Source organism: Dama dama, chromosome 5, assembly GCF_033118175.1.
Source record: "Dama dama isolate Ldn47 chromosome 5, ASM3311817v1, whole genome shotgun sequence".
Lineage (NCBI taxonomy): Eukaryota > Metazoa > Chordata > Mammalia > Artiodactyla > Cervidae > Dama > Dama dama.
This window is the reverse complement of record NC_083685.1, coordinates 97,345,607-97,357,996: the sequence shown is the minus strand read 5'-3', so window position 1 is coordinate 97,357,996 and position 12,390 is coordinate 97,345,607. Positions and strand designations below refer to the sequence as shown.

Sequence of the window (12,390 nt, the reverse complement as noted above, 5' to 3'; positions counted from 1 at the left end):
GGCAAACCTCCCACAGGTGCTTCCTCCCACAACTGTCACAACTGTCCCCGCTTCCTCATTTCGACTCCAGTTGGCCCTTCTTCTCCTCTGCCAACTGTCCCTTCCTCTCCCCTCCCCCACAACTGCCCCTTCTTCCCCGTCCCCCCCACAACTCTCCCGCGCACCCCCTCCCCACTGCCCCTTCTCCCCATAGGCTTCGCACTTTTCCTCTCCCCGCTTCCCGCTGCCCCCAACACACACCTCACGATGCCGACCCTCTCCTCCCTAGACCGACCGAACGGTCACTCTAGCTAAGAAGTTGCCCCGCGTGACTTTCTCGGGCCAGCGCCTGCACGCGTCGCCTCGGCAACCCTGGGCGTGGAGGCGGGGGGTTGAGTGGCGGGAGCGCGAGCCTGGCGGGGACCAGCCTCCTCTGCGCAGGCGCAGAGAAACCCCGGTCCGCGGCTCCCTGCCCGGCTTCGACCGCGTCACCCAGGCGGGGACCCGGGGCAAGAAGGCTGGGGGGCAAGGGAAAGCAGCTAAATCTGGCAAGCTGGAGGGGCGCAGGGGGCCTGGTCTGGGAACGGGCTGGACGGACTGGAGCTGGAAACAACCCTTGGAAACAACTGAAAAGGCTGGGGGAACCCCAAGCACCCGACCCCGCGCCCGGGTCTGCGGGCTCCATCCCGGGCGAGTCCAGCAGATGGCGCCCGAGGTCCCGCCCACTAGATTCACACGCGCTCTAGAAGGAGCTCCAGGATTTCGAGGCAGCCGTGACTGCAGCTGAGTCCGGGGGAAAAACCGGGGCTGGAGCACCCCTGCCCTCCCGCTTGATCCCCCTTCTTAGTTCGGACTGGGGTCTAGGCTCGCCGGGCAGCGCGGGGCTGGGGAGGGAAGGAAGAACGGAACTGGAATTTTTGGAATCTGAGGATTGACTTTAGAAAGCGTCGCTCGTTTTGGGGGAGACAGGAGGCGGGGACTCTCTGGGGAAGGTGACCGGGCCGGGGAGGGGCTCGGCTCTCCATAAGAACAAAGGCTGAGTCCTGGGGAAGCGGGAGGAGAAGGGTGTGAGAGGAGGGGCAGACCGCGGCGGATGCTAGGGGGCGCTGCAGGCTGGGATTGCCGGAAGAGGCGCCTGGAAGACTGAGCTGTACCTGGGGCGGTAGAAGCTTTAGGGAGGGCTGGGAGACCTAGGGAGGAAGCGAGTCAGGGGGATGGGAGGGCACCCTCCCTGCTTCCATCAATAGTGCCTAATTAAGACAAAGCCAGCAGCGAGCCCACTGATTACATTTCCATGAGGAGCTAAATTGATGACAATTTCTTTGCTGGATGAGGAGCGAAGCTGGCACCTCAGTTCCCCCCTTTCCTGGTTGATGTTCACACCTGACAGGTCTCATTATGCCAGTATTCTGGCGGGCGAGGAGTGGCAGTCCCCGGTACTCCTGAAGGGCCTGTGGATTAATCCACACCTGGACCCAGCTCTGACCTCACCATCCTACCTACCCCATTTTTATTTCCAGAATTGACAACCTCTACCCTTTGCATCCCCCCCCCCCCCCATTATCTTCAAAGTGGGTGTCTGGGCTCCTGCTCAGCCCACACTCATGTTGCTGAGGGCAAGGACTGAAGGAGAGGGGGGTCCTGCCACACCCCACAACCAGCTGCACAGCAAGCGGGGCTACCCTGCTAACCAGTTAGGCAGTGGGTGGCAGAGAGGTGACGTGATTGGTCAGATCCCCCAGAGAGGAGTCCCAAAGGAGTGACGATTTGAGGGGAGGCAGAAGATGGGGAGACTTATAAGCAGGGCTCATGGCTCCCTCAGGGAAAGGAATGTTGTGTAGACCCCATTTCTTTTCTGATCCCCTCCCCCCACAACCTTGGCTGTGCCTAGGGATCCCAGCCCCCTACATTATGCTAAACAGGTAATCAAACATCTCGCTTTACTAATTACTGCTCAATCCGATTAAATGCTCCTGAAGCTCATCAACAGAGGTGGAGGTAGGGGGAAGGGCTGAAGGGGGGGGGGGGGCAACCACATCTGTGATGGGGGTCTTGTCCCCAGGGACTCTAGGAGACAGCTGAGAAATAGCCAGGGTAGCAAGACTCAGTACCTGGCAGTGGAAATGGGCAGAAGAGTTGTACCACACTGCTTCAGGGTGTCCCTCCTCCCAGAGCCCTCGTTACCCTCAGAACCCAGGCATCCGGCCATTCCCACAGCTCCACACACACACACCCCTGTCCCAGCTTTAATAAGTTCTGTTCTCTCACTGTCAATATTTGATTTCTCAGAGCCATCTCCACGGAGAGAGGGGGCTCTTCCCCTGCAGCCCCCCTACCTTGGCCCTTTTTTGCCCACCCCAGGCTCTTTGTGCCCCCAACCTTCTCTGAACTAGCTGATTTAATGAAATGATATTAAAGTCTTAAGCAATTCCAAAAGAATGGTTGTTATGGTGAAGGGAGCGGGCAGGACGCCTGGGTCCCTGAGGGGAGCAAGGGCTGAGGAGGAGGGAGAGGGAGCCAGAGGCTAAGGTCTGGAGGCCCCAGTCCCCAAAGGGGAGCAGCAGATCTAGGGTAAGCTGGGGGCTGGTCCTCTGGATGGTGGTAGGAAGCAGAGGATAAGGGCTGGGGGCTAGGACAAGGTGGGTAGTGGGAGGGCATTTCCGGGGTCCAGGTCTCAGCCTGCTGTCCATGGCATCATCAGGGATGGAGAGGCCAGCAGGGAGCACAAAGCCTCTGTGCCAGCAGCCTCCCTGCTGACTACCCTGGGCCAGTCCCGTGAGAACCAGAACAAGATTCCTCTTCAGCCCTGACTCATCCCTCCTCTCCTCCCACATCCTGCCCCTCCACAGACCCCCACAGGTGATTTGTAGCTGATGCCCTCACGGTGGTGGTCGGTGGTCACAGCCAGGAGGGAGTCTGTTCCATGACGGGAGGAGCTGAGAGTTTCCAGGAGAAGAGAGAACAGAAGCCAAGAGATGGGGAGCCAAGCACCACCCCCATCTCCCCCCACCCATCCCATCTCACTCCCCTGGGGACCCTGGCCCAGCCCCAGTCCCCTTGGGGTGGTGGGAATGCAAGGACATTTGGCTGAGCTGATTGATGAGGGAGGAGGCAGCCCCTGGGCACTGAGGCTGCTGTTTGCTGAGCACACAGCTTCCTCCCCACTCACCAGCTGCCGCCCCCCAGGCCGCTCAATCTACCCTCTCCCCCGCCCGCCACCACCACCAGCCACTGGGATCGGAGGGAACCCATGCCTGAGTTTTTGATGGCAACTGAAGGAAGTGGGAGAGCCAGGCCACAAAAGGATTCGATCCTTCTGGGACCCAGGGACCTGGTCCCCTCAAAACTCCCTTCAGGATTTCACCTTCCATGCTACCTTTTAAACATCTCTCCCATGCTAAGTTTTCCCTCCCATTTAGTCTGCATCCTTTTCCCTACCCCCACCCAACTCCTTCAACCCATCTCAGCCAACCCCCTGCCTCCAAACCAGCCTGCCACATTTCTCCCAGCCTGCCTACAGATCTTGAAACGACTCTCTCTGGGGAAGGGGATGCCCCATGTTCATGATTCCCTTTAGAAAGCTCTGTTTTTCATTCTAACTAAATTTCCAATTGTGGTGTCAATCATCCTCCATCAGAAATTCCCACTGCAACCCTTTGCTCTATTCTCCTTTTCTTAAAACCCTCAATGCTGACCATATACACAAACATAAACACTTCAACTTAATTTACATCCTGCTTCTGTTTGGAAGGATAGAAAAGTCTGAGCTTCCATCTGCAGCAGAGCCCCCAGGGCAGCCTCCATCCTATGCTGGGTGAGGGCTTTACCTTCTGTGGTCCCCAGCTCTCTCAGATCCTTTACTTCCACTCTGCCTGCCTGCTCTGAACTCTGTCCCAGCAGCCCAAAATCTCAGGGCATCATCCTTGCCCTCCCAGAGTATAAAATTTAGTTGAGGAAAACACAACTCACATCTGCACAAGAAACAAAGGGGACAACATAGAAGACCAAGTAGATCAGCTTTCTAAATGTGGATTCTTCCTTAGTCATTTGCTACCCTGCAGGCTGAGGCTGGGGAAGGACAGGACACATCTAGAATATGTGTGTGGCTGTGATGTATTTCTCGCTATTCTCAAGCCCACCTAGATTTCCCCTCTGTGCTTCGCACTTTCCGTTCCCTCTTTCTGCTCTGCCCTTCCCATAGTGTCTGCCTTCCTTGTGTGCGAGCTAAGTTGCTTCACTTGTGTCAGACTCTTTGAGACACTATGGACTGTAAGCCCACCAGGCTCCTCTGTCCATGGGATTCTCCAGGCATGAATACCGGACTGGTTGCCATGCCCTCTTCCAGGGGATCTTCCTGACCCAGGGATCAAACCCACATCTCCTGGATCTCCTGCATTAGCAGGCAGGTTCTTTGCCATTAGCGCCTCCTGGGAAGCCTGCCTGTCTTCCTTACTCCTCATTATTCAAGGTCTTGAGCAAATTTCCCTCTTCAGAGAGACCCTCCTAACCTGAAGTATCTCCCTGATACCCTCCACCCTCTGCCTCCCCTTGCTGTTTTGTTTAGATCACTTATCACTACCAGAAATTTTATTATGTTGTTCCGCCAAAATGTGAACTTCATGAAAGCAGAGACTTTGCCTTATTCACCTCATACTATTAGTGACTGAAATAGTACCTGGAACCAAGTAGACATTTAATATGATGCTGAGTGAATGAATGAATAAATGAGTGTTTCCCTGCCCCTCTTCTTTCTGTTATAACTGTTACCCTGGGAGTGTGTTTGTGTATTTGAACCTAGAAAGCAAATAGGATGGCGTGTGTCCTGTATGAAGTCACCTGAGCTTTCAAATATCAATAGCTCAAAAGACACACAAGTCACCACACATGTGGAAGACTGTAGGTCTTGTGTTGTCAGTGTCGGGGGAGGGAGAGACCATAGATGCCAGTGCTCTGAGGGGGTGTATCCCAGGGTAGTGCAGGGACTGCAGAATGCGCTGTTCCTCTCCCCAGCTGTGCATCTGTCCCCAGGTGTCTTCCTGTCTCTCAGCATGTTGTGATGTCTCGGCTGCTTTGGTGAGATGTTTGTCTGTCACGGAGACTGTTTATCCCCACTGCTCTCCCTCTCTTCTCTCCACCTGTTCCTCTGGATATATGTATAGGGGGAGTCTTCCTTGGCTCTCTTGCCCCCTCTCACACACAGCCCTGCCCCAGTCATGGACCCCTCCCTCGTTCACTGGGCCCTGTTGCTGGGCTCTGGGTTGCCATAGTGACGGTTGCCAAGTCCCTGAGGCTGATAGCCAGCGATGGGGCTGTCGGCTCCATCCACGCGGGAGGCTGAGGGGGGCTTCCCATTGTGTGGAGAAGGGGATGTTGCCATGACAACCAACCCCCACTAAGGGGCAGGGACCAGCCCTTCCACACCCGCCTCCAGCCTCCCCACCTCAGGCAAGCTCCAGTGCAGGCTTAGAAGGCAGGAGTAGATTCCAGACAGCCCAGCACCTGGCCTTTCAGTTTTCAACTCCCCTCCTATAGCACCTGCACCTCTTGGGACCCAGGCATCTTGCTCAGACAGGGGGAGGGGCAGGGGTCCCACCAGATAGAGGCGGGCCAGGAGGACCCCTTGACCTCCAGGCAGATGGGAGACAGCGGGAGGGGACCTAAAGTCAGGGAGGGGCGGGCAGGGCAGAGGTTGTGACCCCTGCCGACTGGCTCCAGCGATGCTCCTGATGGCTGCTTTTGTGACTAGAGAATGGGGCTGAGTCTAGGGGGCTGGGCACCCAAGTTTTATGGGGAGAAGAGCCTGGGTTATGGGTACACAGGGACCCAGGGGATAGGCAGCTTGATGCCTGGGTCCCTGAGTCTTCTGGACATACAACTGCCTTGGGTCAGGGGAGGAGAGTATAGACTGAATATGTGAACATGTTTTTTCCACTTCGTTTCTGAGACTTGCTTTGAGTCTGGTACTTTGGTTTAACAATAGATACTTAGGCTTTCTCCCATGTTTGAATGTATATTTGGACAGCCCCAATAGGATGTATTGGCAACTCCCACTCCCACCTGGGTTTTTTCTCTCCCTCCATTGGAAGTGGCTGCCTGCCTCAGCCTTCTCACTCACCGCCTTACCCATCCCATCCCCCTCCCCCAGCACATCATGCATTATCCACCTCAGTGATCCCACCCAACCCTCTCCCTTGGTTTCATGCAGTCCAACCCTCAGCTGGAAAGTCATTCTAACCACCAGTTCCCCATCCCAATTCATGTCCAAACATTTTCCAGCCTTCTTGTCAACTTTTCAACTTTTTTATTCTTTTTTTTTTTCTTTTGGTTTTTGTTGTTCAAATTTCCCTTTTACAGTAAAACTATTGAGATGACGGCCATATACCGCCACCTCCCCCATGGCAATATCAACTTCCTGTTCCCTGGAAGGAGTGATTAGAAAAATCAGGAAGGAGCTGGGAACTACAGCACCAGAGAGATGACCCCTGGTGGACAAAGCAACCATTTGGCTGGTGATTGAGGTGGCCGATGTGATGCCCAAGGGCAGCTCTGCTCTAATGGAAATGAGCTGGGAGGAAACTGAGGCAACATCCAATTGTGCACTAGAGGGCTGGAAGAGGTATCAGCTGGTCACTGTGAAAAGAGTGGCTGTTGCTAAGGACCACCATTAGCTAGACCAGTCAGTAGGCCACCATTTTGGTCACTAAGAAGGGAGCTGTGTTGAGTTTGAAGGGAGTAGGATATGGAGGATATGATGAACAAGACAGCCATCTGGGTTACTGGGGAAAACACATGGGTTCTTGGGGTCACCCTGTTGGGTAACAGAGACTATATTGGCATATGGAAAGGGAAAAACAAGACAAATTGAGCCTGCCACAGCAGATGGCAGTCACCTTAGCTGTCCTAAAAGCAGCACAGAGAACAGGGGAAGGGGGATCCTGGCACAAGCCACTGAATACTAGGAAGACCCTCCTCAGTCCACTTGATCTTCTTTAGAGTTAAGTTCCAGCTTCCTCCTGAAATGGGAAGTTCTTCCTGCCCCCCCTCCCTTCTCCACAGAGTATGAACCATCCACCTCCCCCCACCCCCCAGACTAAGCCACTTCCGGTTCCAGCCAGACCACTTCCTATTTCAGAAGTGCTACTTCCTGTCCTGGATGAAGGCACTTCCAGTTCCTGCTGCACTGCTTCTGCCACTTCCCAGGCCTCTTCTGTCCAGGCCTGGTCACTTCTTGTCTGGAGCAAGTCACTTCCTGTCCCAAGTGGCCCATTCAGCATCAGACCAAGTCCATAAGTGTCCCAACCGGTTCATAGCTTGCTATTGGCCACTGGACAAAACAGCATATTTCTTCTCATGGTAGCTGTCTTGACCCAACCACCCCAAATGGCTGGAGTAAGTATGTAGAGGCCTGGGGCAGGGCAGAGGAGGAGTCCTGCTGCCCATGCCCTGAGCTGGGGTGGAATGCCAGAGCCTTCTCCATAAGGCCCCCATTTTTGGCAGACTAAGGGGAGTGGTTGGTAAGAGAAGTCAGAAGAGGGAGCTGAGGGGAGAAATGCTTTGAAGCCCCGACCCCGGAGATGGGAGGGGCACAGGATAAGAAGCCAAGAGGGTAAGTAAAAGGAGATACAGGTAGGAGGATGCTAGGGAAGAGGAACAGACCTAGAGACAGAGGAGAGAGAAAGAAAATAAAAGAGAGGGAGAAGAGAAAAACAGTGAGAGGCAGAAAGAGGAGAAGTACCAACCAAAAGACAGACTGTTCCCACCCCTAGCTCTCAGTGGGTGAGGGGAACAAGGATCTCTGGGTCATGATCAGAGGAGGAGCCTGAATCTCTGCCTCCTCCCCAGGGGAACAGGACCCAGAAACACAGAGACAGAAGGGTACACACAGCCAACCAGAGGGCAGGCGGTAGTTGGGTGGATGTCTCAGGGAATCCTAAAAGTGGAGGAGAGGCAAGAGCCAGGAGGAGCAGAGGAGCTGATGGGGCAAAGGGGGCCAAGGAGATGCTAGAGGTGTCCCTCAAACCATGAATTAAACTGGAGGAGCACCCCACAAAGGGCTGGATCCAGGAGACCCAGGTCGGAGGAGCCCTCATACCTTGTAGTAGATGTTTGGGGGGCTCTGGGGGGGCCCATCCTGCACGATGTACACAGGATGCCCATAGTCACCACTCACCTTCTCATAGTGGGGACAGAAGGGGGGGTCTGCAGCCCCACCACCCCGCAGAGCTATGCCTAGCTCCCCAGGCTCAGTCTCTCTAGGTCCCATCCCGCCTCCACCCCCCAGGCCCAGGGACCCTCCCCTCCCGAAGGAGCCAGGACCAGGGTGGCGACTCTCCGAAGGCTTGGCCCGCCGTCTCCGCCAACACATGGCACCCCCAGCCCCTGCCACGCCCAGCAAGAGCAGCACCAGCCCCCCTGCTGCCCCGGCCACTGCGGGCATGCTGGGAGGGGGCAGGGGGCCTTCAGCACCCCGAGAGGTTGCATTGCTGGTGGGGTCACCTGGCAGGGAAGGGGTGAAGGAGGAAAGAGGGGGAGGGGCTGAAGGAGCCACCTGGGCATCTGGACACCCAGGCTCGGGGGTTCCCATGGGCTCAGGCCCTTTGGGGACCCCAAGCCCTTCCCCTCCCTGCCAAGCCCCATTCCAAATCCAGGTGTGTCCAGCCCTTCAACCCGTGCCAGGCAGTCCTCCCCCCTTCTCTGACAGTGCTGATTGAAGCACTGACTTGGCTAATTAGTTCTAATTGAGTCTTTTCCTCATTTGGCTTCCATTCCCGTCCCACCCTCCCATCTTCTTTTCTCCTCTTTCCTGTATCATTGCCCCCAAAACTGCAGAGGGAGGGAGAGGGTGGCAGCAGGGCAGCTAGGGTCTGAGAGCAGAGGAGGAGGGAAGGCAGGAGGCTGGACCCCTGGTTCCTACCTGCAGTGCTCTCTTTCCCGGGCTCCAGGCTGTGGGCTGCCCCTCGGTCTCTTTCCATGGGCATTTCAGACACAGGCTTTCGGGGGGCAGCCCCTCCTCGGGGACCTGGAGATGGGGAAGACCTGAGAGAGGGGCTGAGACAGCAGCCCCCTGACCATGAATATACTGCCCCAGCCTCCTTCAGCCCTTAGCAGGTGTGCCACGCTCACTTTGTCCCACTCGGAGAAGCACCTTCATGCCTCTGGTGAGGCACACACCTCCCTGCAAGCTCTCCAGGCCTTCCCGGGTTCCATCTGATGTGGCTGGAAGAGAACCAGAGGGAGAAGTTGGTGCTCAGAGCTACCCCTATTCCATCTCCACGCCTGGCCCCAACACCACCCAAGGTGGCTCCAGGGGTCCCTTCCCTTATCTGCCCTCAATCCCAGGGGTGCCTTCCCACTAGACCCTGCCCTCTGCCCAGCAGTACCAATTATGTAGTAATCGTGGTGTGAGCGGAACTCGTGGCCCCAGAGGTTAGGGCTATACTCCTGGAACTTGATGGTGAAGCGGAGATCCAGATCTGGCCGGTCACAAGTGAGGAGGAGGTTTGGGGCAGGGGGTGCCTCACAGCGCCGGCCCTGTGCACCCCCTACCAGATACAGCTTGTAGAACTCATAATTAGGAGAGGAGTGGGGACCTGGAGGCCGGGCCCGGGGACAGAGCAGATCTAGCCGGTCCCCGATCTGAGGGTAGAGCACGTAACCACCCTCTGCCTGGAACCTGTGGGGAGGAGGGCGAGGTGGACAAGGATGAGAGGTGTCAGAGGCCTGGTCCCCAAGCTTTGCCCTCCTCACCCCTCACCCCTGCAGGGCAGCCTTTGTCTGAGTGGGGAGTCTGTTCTGACAGCATAGGCACTAAGGGCTCTGGAAGCTCATGTCGAGGAAGCAGCAGGAAGCCCGGCTCAGAGGTCTCCTGCCCCTTGGTGTGCCCAAATGCACTCTTCAGCCCGCCCTCACCACATGCACACTGCCATCTCTCGCTCCATCACCAGCCCTGTTGCCATGGCAACAGGATGCCAGTTACCAAGGAGCTGGCCTCTCTGGAACCACACAGCCCACCCTCCCAGGTGATTTCACTATTCCATGGCAGTCAACGATGGGGGCAGAGCCTCCCCTCCCCCAGGCCACCACTGAATTTCAGGGATTTCAGGGCATAGGGGGCAGGATGGGAGAAGAGTATGGAAGGTGATCCAGTGACCCAAGTTGGCCAGGCAATGTGACAGGAGGCAAACCTGGCAATGGCCCTAAACGGGGCTAATGGGAACTAGGGTCTGTGGGCCAGATGCCCCGGATTTTACCCTGCTCAGCACCCATCTTCCACCAGGTCCTGCACTTCCTAGGGAAAGTGACCTATTGCTTTGGAATGGAAAGAGCAGACTATTCTACCCACAGCTGACAGAAGCCCACGTCTCCCTTGGCCCCAGTGGCCACTAGCGTAACGTCCCAACAACTGCAGCCCCTACCTGTGCATGAATGGCAGACAGGGTCTCTAAACTTGGTCACAGGAGACTGCTGCTGGTATCTTCCCAGACTCCCTCCCATCCAACATCCCAAAGAGCCCCCAGAACACTAACTCCCTTTTTTCAACTCTATCAGAATAAGCCCAACTTATATCCTCACACTGCAGTTGATACTCCAGCTGCACGTGGGAGCTGGTGGGTAGGAGACTGAGAGAAGAAAAGATATTTGAGATTAGACCCCAAGAGAAAGGGGAGGGAGGCGGCCAGGCCAGGGAAATGTGATGGAGGCCAAAGAACAATCACCCTTGTTCTCCTTTAATGAGCTTATAATGTGTTCAAATACCTTACCTCTAATCTTCATAAAGGCTGTAAGGACTGAGGATACAAACTTGGAAAGGTTAAGTGACTTGCCCAAGGCCACACGGCCAAAAGCCACAGAGCTAGGATTAAGACTTAGAAGGTTATGCGCTCCAAAGAACAACCTCTTCCTATGGCCTCACACAGCCTCCCCAGGTAAGTAGGAAGTTTTCAAGACCCAGAACTCTTGTTCATGGGGAATGAGATCTGCATGGAGTCAAGGGAACTGGAGGACCTCCCAAGGGTTCTGTCCTACTCTGCGTGGCTTGAAGTTTCACCTGACCCCTGGCCTTTCTTCAGAGCAAAGGAAGTATGTCACGGGACAGAGGTCTGATGGAAGAGCTTGCAGCAGAGATGGGGGAAGGGGCAACCGAGTCCTCAAGACTCCAGATGCAAGAGAGAACATGGGGGCTTTAAGGGGCTCCAGACTTCTTCCAGCGAGAAATCCCCAAGCCAGGAAGGGAGCAAAATCTTCTGCTTGGGAAATTGTTCCACCAAGGGCTCACCGACCCTCTGTGGGCATAAGTGGGGAGATGGATGAGTGAAGAAGAGTCAAACAGGCATGGGCGAGTTGTCCCTGAAACCCCAACCTGAGCCCCTCCCCTCGCATCTCCACCACTGAGTCCCTTCTGGGGAAGGAGGCACCCCCCTTTCCTCTCAGCGCCTCAGCAGCACCTACTCAGCTGCTCTCCTGAGAGCTGACATTAACCAGGCTCCCTGTAAGCCCAGCCCCTGACACCACTCGAGTCTCCCACAAACCCAAATAACCACTCCCCGGCCCTCCGGGTTACCCAGGAACTTTCAAATCCTTGCCCCTTAGGGGTCTCTCAAACTCTTGACACATGGCTATCACCACCCACATCCAGCTCTGCGTGCCACTTGCGAATCTGGCTCCCAAGATCACCTCTGTCTGGTAACCCATCAGCTCACATCCACGCACCAGCACCCTCCCTCCGGCCTCCTCCCAGCTCAGAGAACCCAGCTCCCCCAAGTCCCCAAAGCTTCCAACCTTCCTGCCCAGGAGGTGTGGGGGTCTCCCCAGCCCAGGGCGCTCACCTCTTGTTTGCCGAATTCCAGTAGACCGGCTCCAGGCTGAGCCCAGACACCAGCCTCAAAACCCCGAGCAGCAGCAGGGCCCCGACTCGCACGCCCCCCAGCCCAGAATGGGGGGCCCCCATGACCCCGCCAAGGCCTGGGGGGCGGGGCACCAACTCCCCCAAAGTCGCTCACCCCTGAGGGGTGACTGCCTTGGCCGCCCGGGCTATTCTGCCCGGGCCGCCCGGGTGGCCGATGCCCCCAGCTCCCACGCGGACCTGCTTCCTGCTCCGCCTGTGCCCCCGCTCCGGAGCGCTCAGCCCGCAGGAGCCCTTCCAGGGGCGGTCTGCAGGCGCCCTATGCCCCCGGCCCACGCGCTGGCACCCCGGGATCGGCGAGAGGGCCTAAGTAGGGGACTGGGGGAGCTGGGGGCCGGGCGGGGGCGGCATGGGGCGCCAGGGAAGGGAGCGGGGAAAGGGGCGCCGAGCCGGAGCCCCAGCCTCGCTGGGATTGAGGGCAGCGGGCTAAGGGAGGAAACCAGTCCCGAGCTCAGGAGGGGGGAGTTAAAGGAGAGGCGGGGAGGGGGAGAGGATGGCGGAGGGAAAAG

At 56.7% G+C, this 12,390-nt stretch overlaps 2 protein-coding genes across 2 annotated transcripts in view; both read right to left on the bottom strand.

The window, feature by feature from the left end:
• DNAH2 (dynein axonemal heavy chain 2) overlaps nucleotides 1-331 on the bottom strand; it is a 104,526-nt gene extending 104,195 nt beyond the window's left edge. The window contains exon 1 of the mRNA XM_061143387.1: nucleotides 241-331. The gene's annotated coding sequence lies outside the window, so the exon portion shown is untranslated. The remainder of the gene's footprint in view (nucleotides 1-240) is intronic.
• Nucleotides 332-6,273: 5,942 nt separating this feature from the next.
• On the bottom strand, nucleotides 6,274-11,960 carry EFNB3 (ephrin B3). The gene is made up of 5 exons (XM_061143375.1): nucleotides 11,805-11,960; nucleotides 9,360-9,652; nucleotides 9,103-9,195; nucleotides 8,894-8,998; nucleotides 6,274-8,475 (listed from the first exon to the last, which is right to left on the bottom strand). Exons 1-5 carry the CDS (start codon nucleotides 11,924-11,926, stop codon nucleotides 8,066-8,068), a joined length of 1,023 nt encoding a protein of 340 aa, XP_060999358.1. The 5' UTR covers nucleotides 11,927-11,960; the 3' UTR covers nucleotides 6,274-8,065.
• Between the last annotated feature and the right edge of the window lie 430 nt (nucleotides 11,961-12,390).

What these genes read in the sequence shown, in the direction of transcription:
- EFNB3 (XM_061143375.1), bottom strand. Translation starts at nt 11,926, where the DNA reads ATGGGGGCCCCCCATTCTGGGCTGGGGGGCGTGCGAGTCGGGGCCCTG. An exon ending in CCACGATTACTACATAATTG is followed by an intron (nt 9,196 to 9,359) that starts GTACTGCTGGGC and finishes GTTCTCTTCCAG; the next exon opens with CCACATCAGATGGAACCCGG. An exon ending in CGGGAAAGAGAGCACTGCAG is followed by an intron (nt 8,476 to 8,893) that starts GTAGGAACCAGG and finishes CTTCCCTGCCAG; the next exon opens with GTGACCCCACCAGCAATGCA.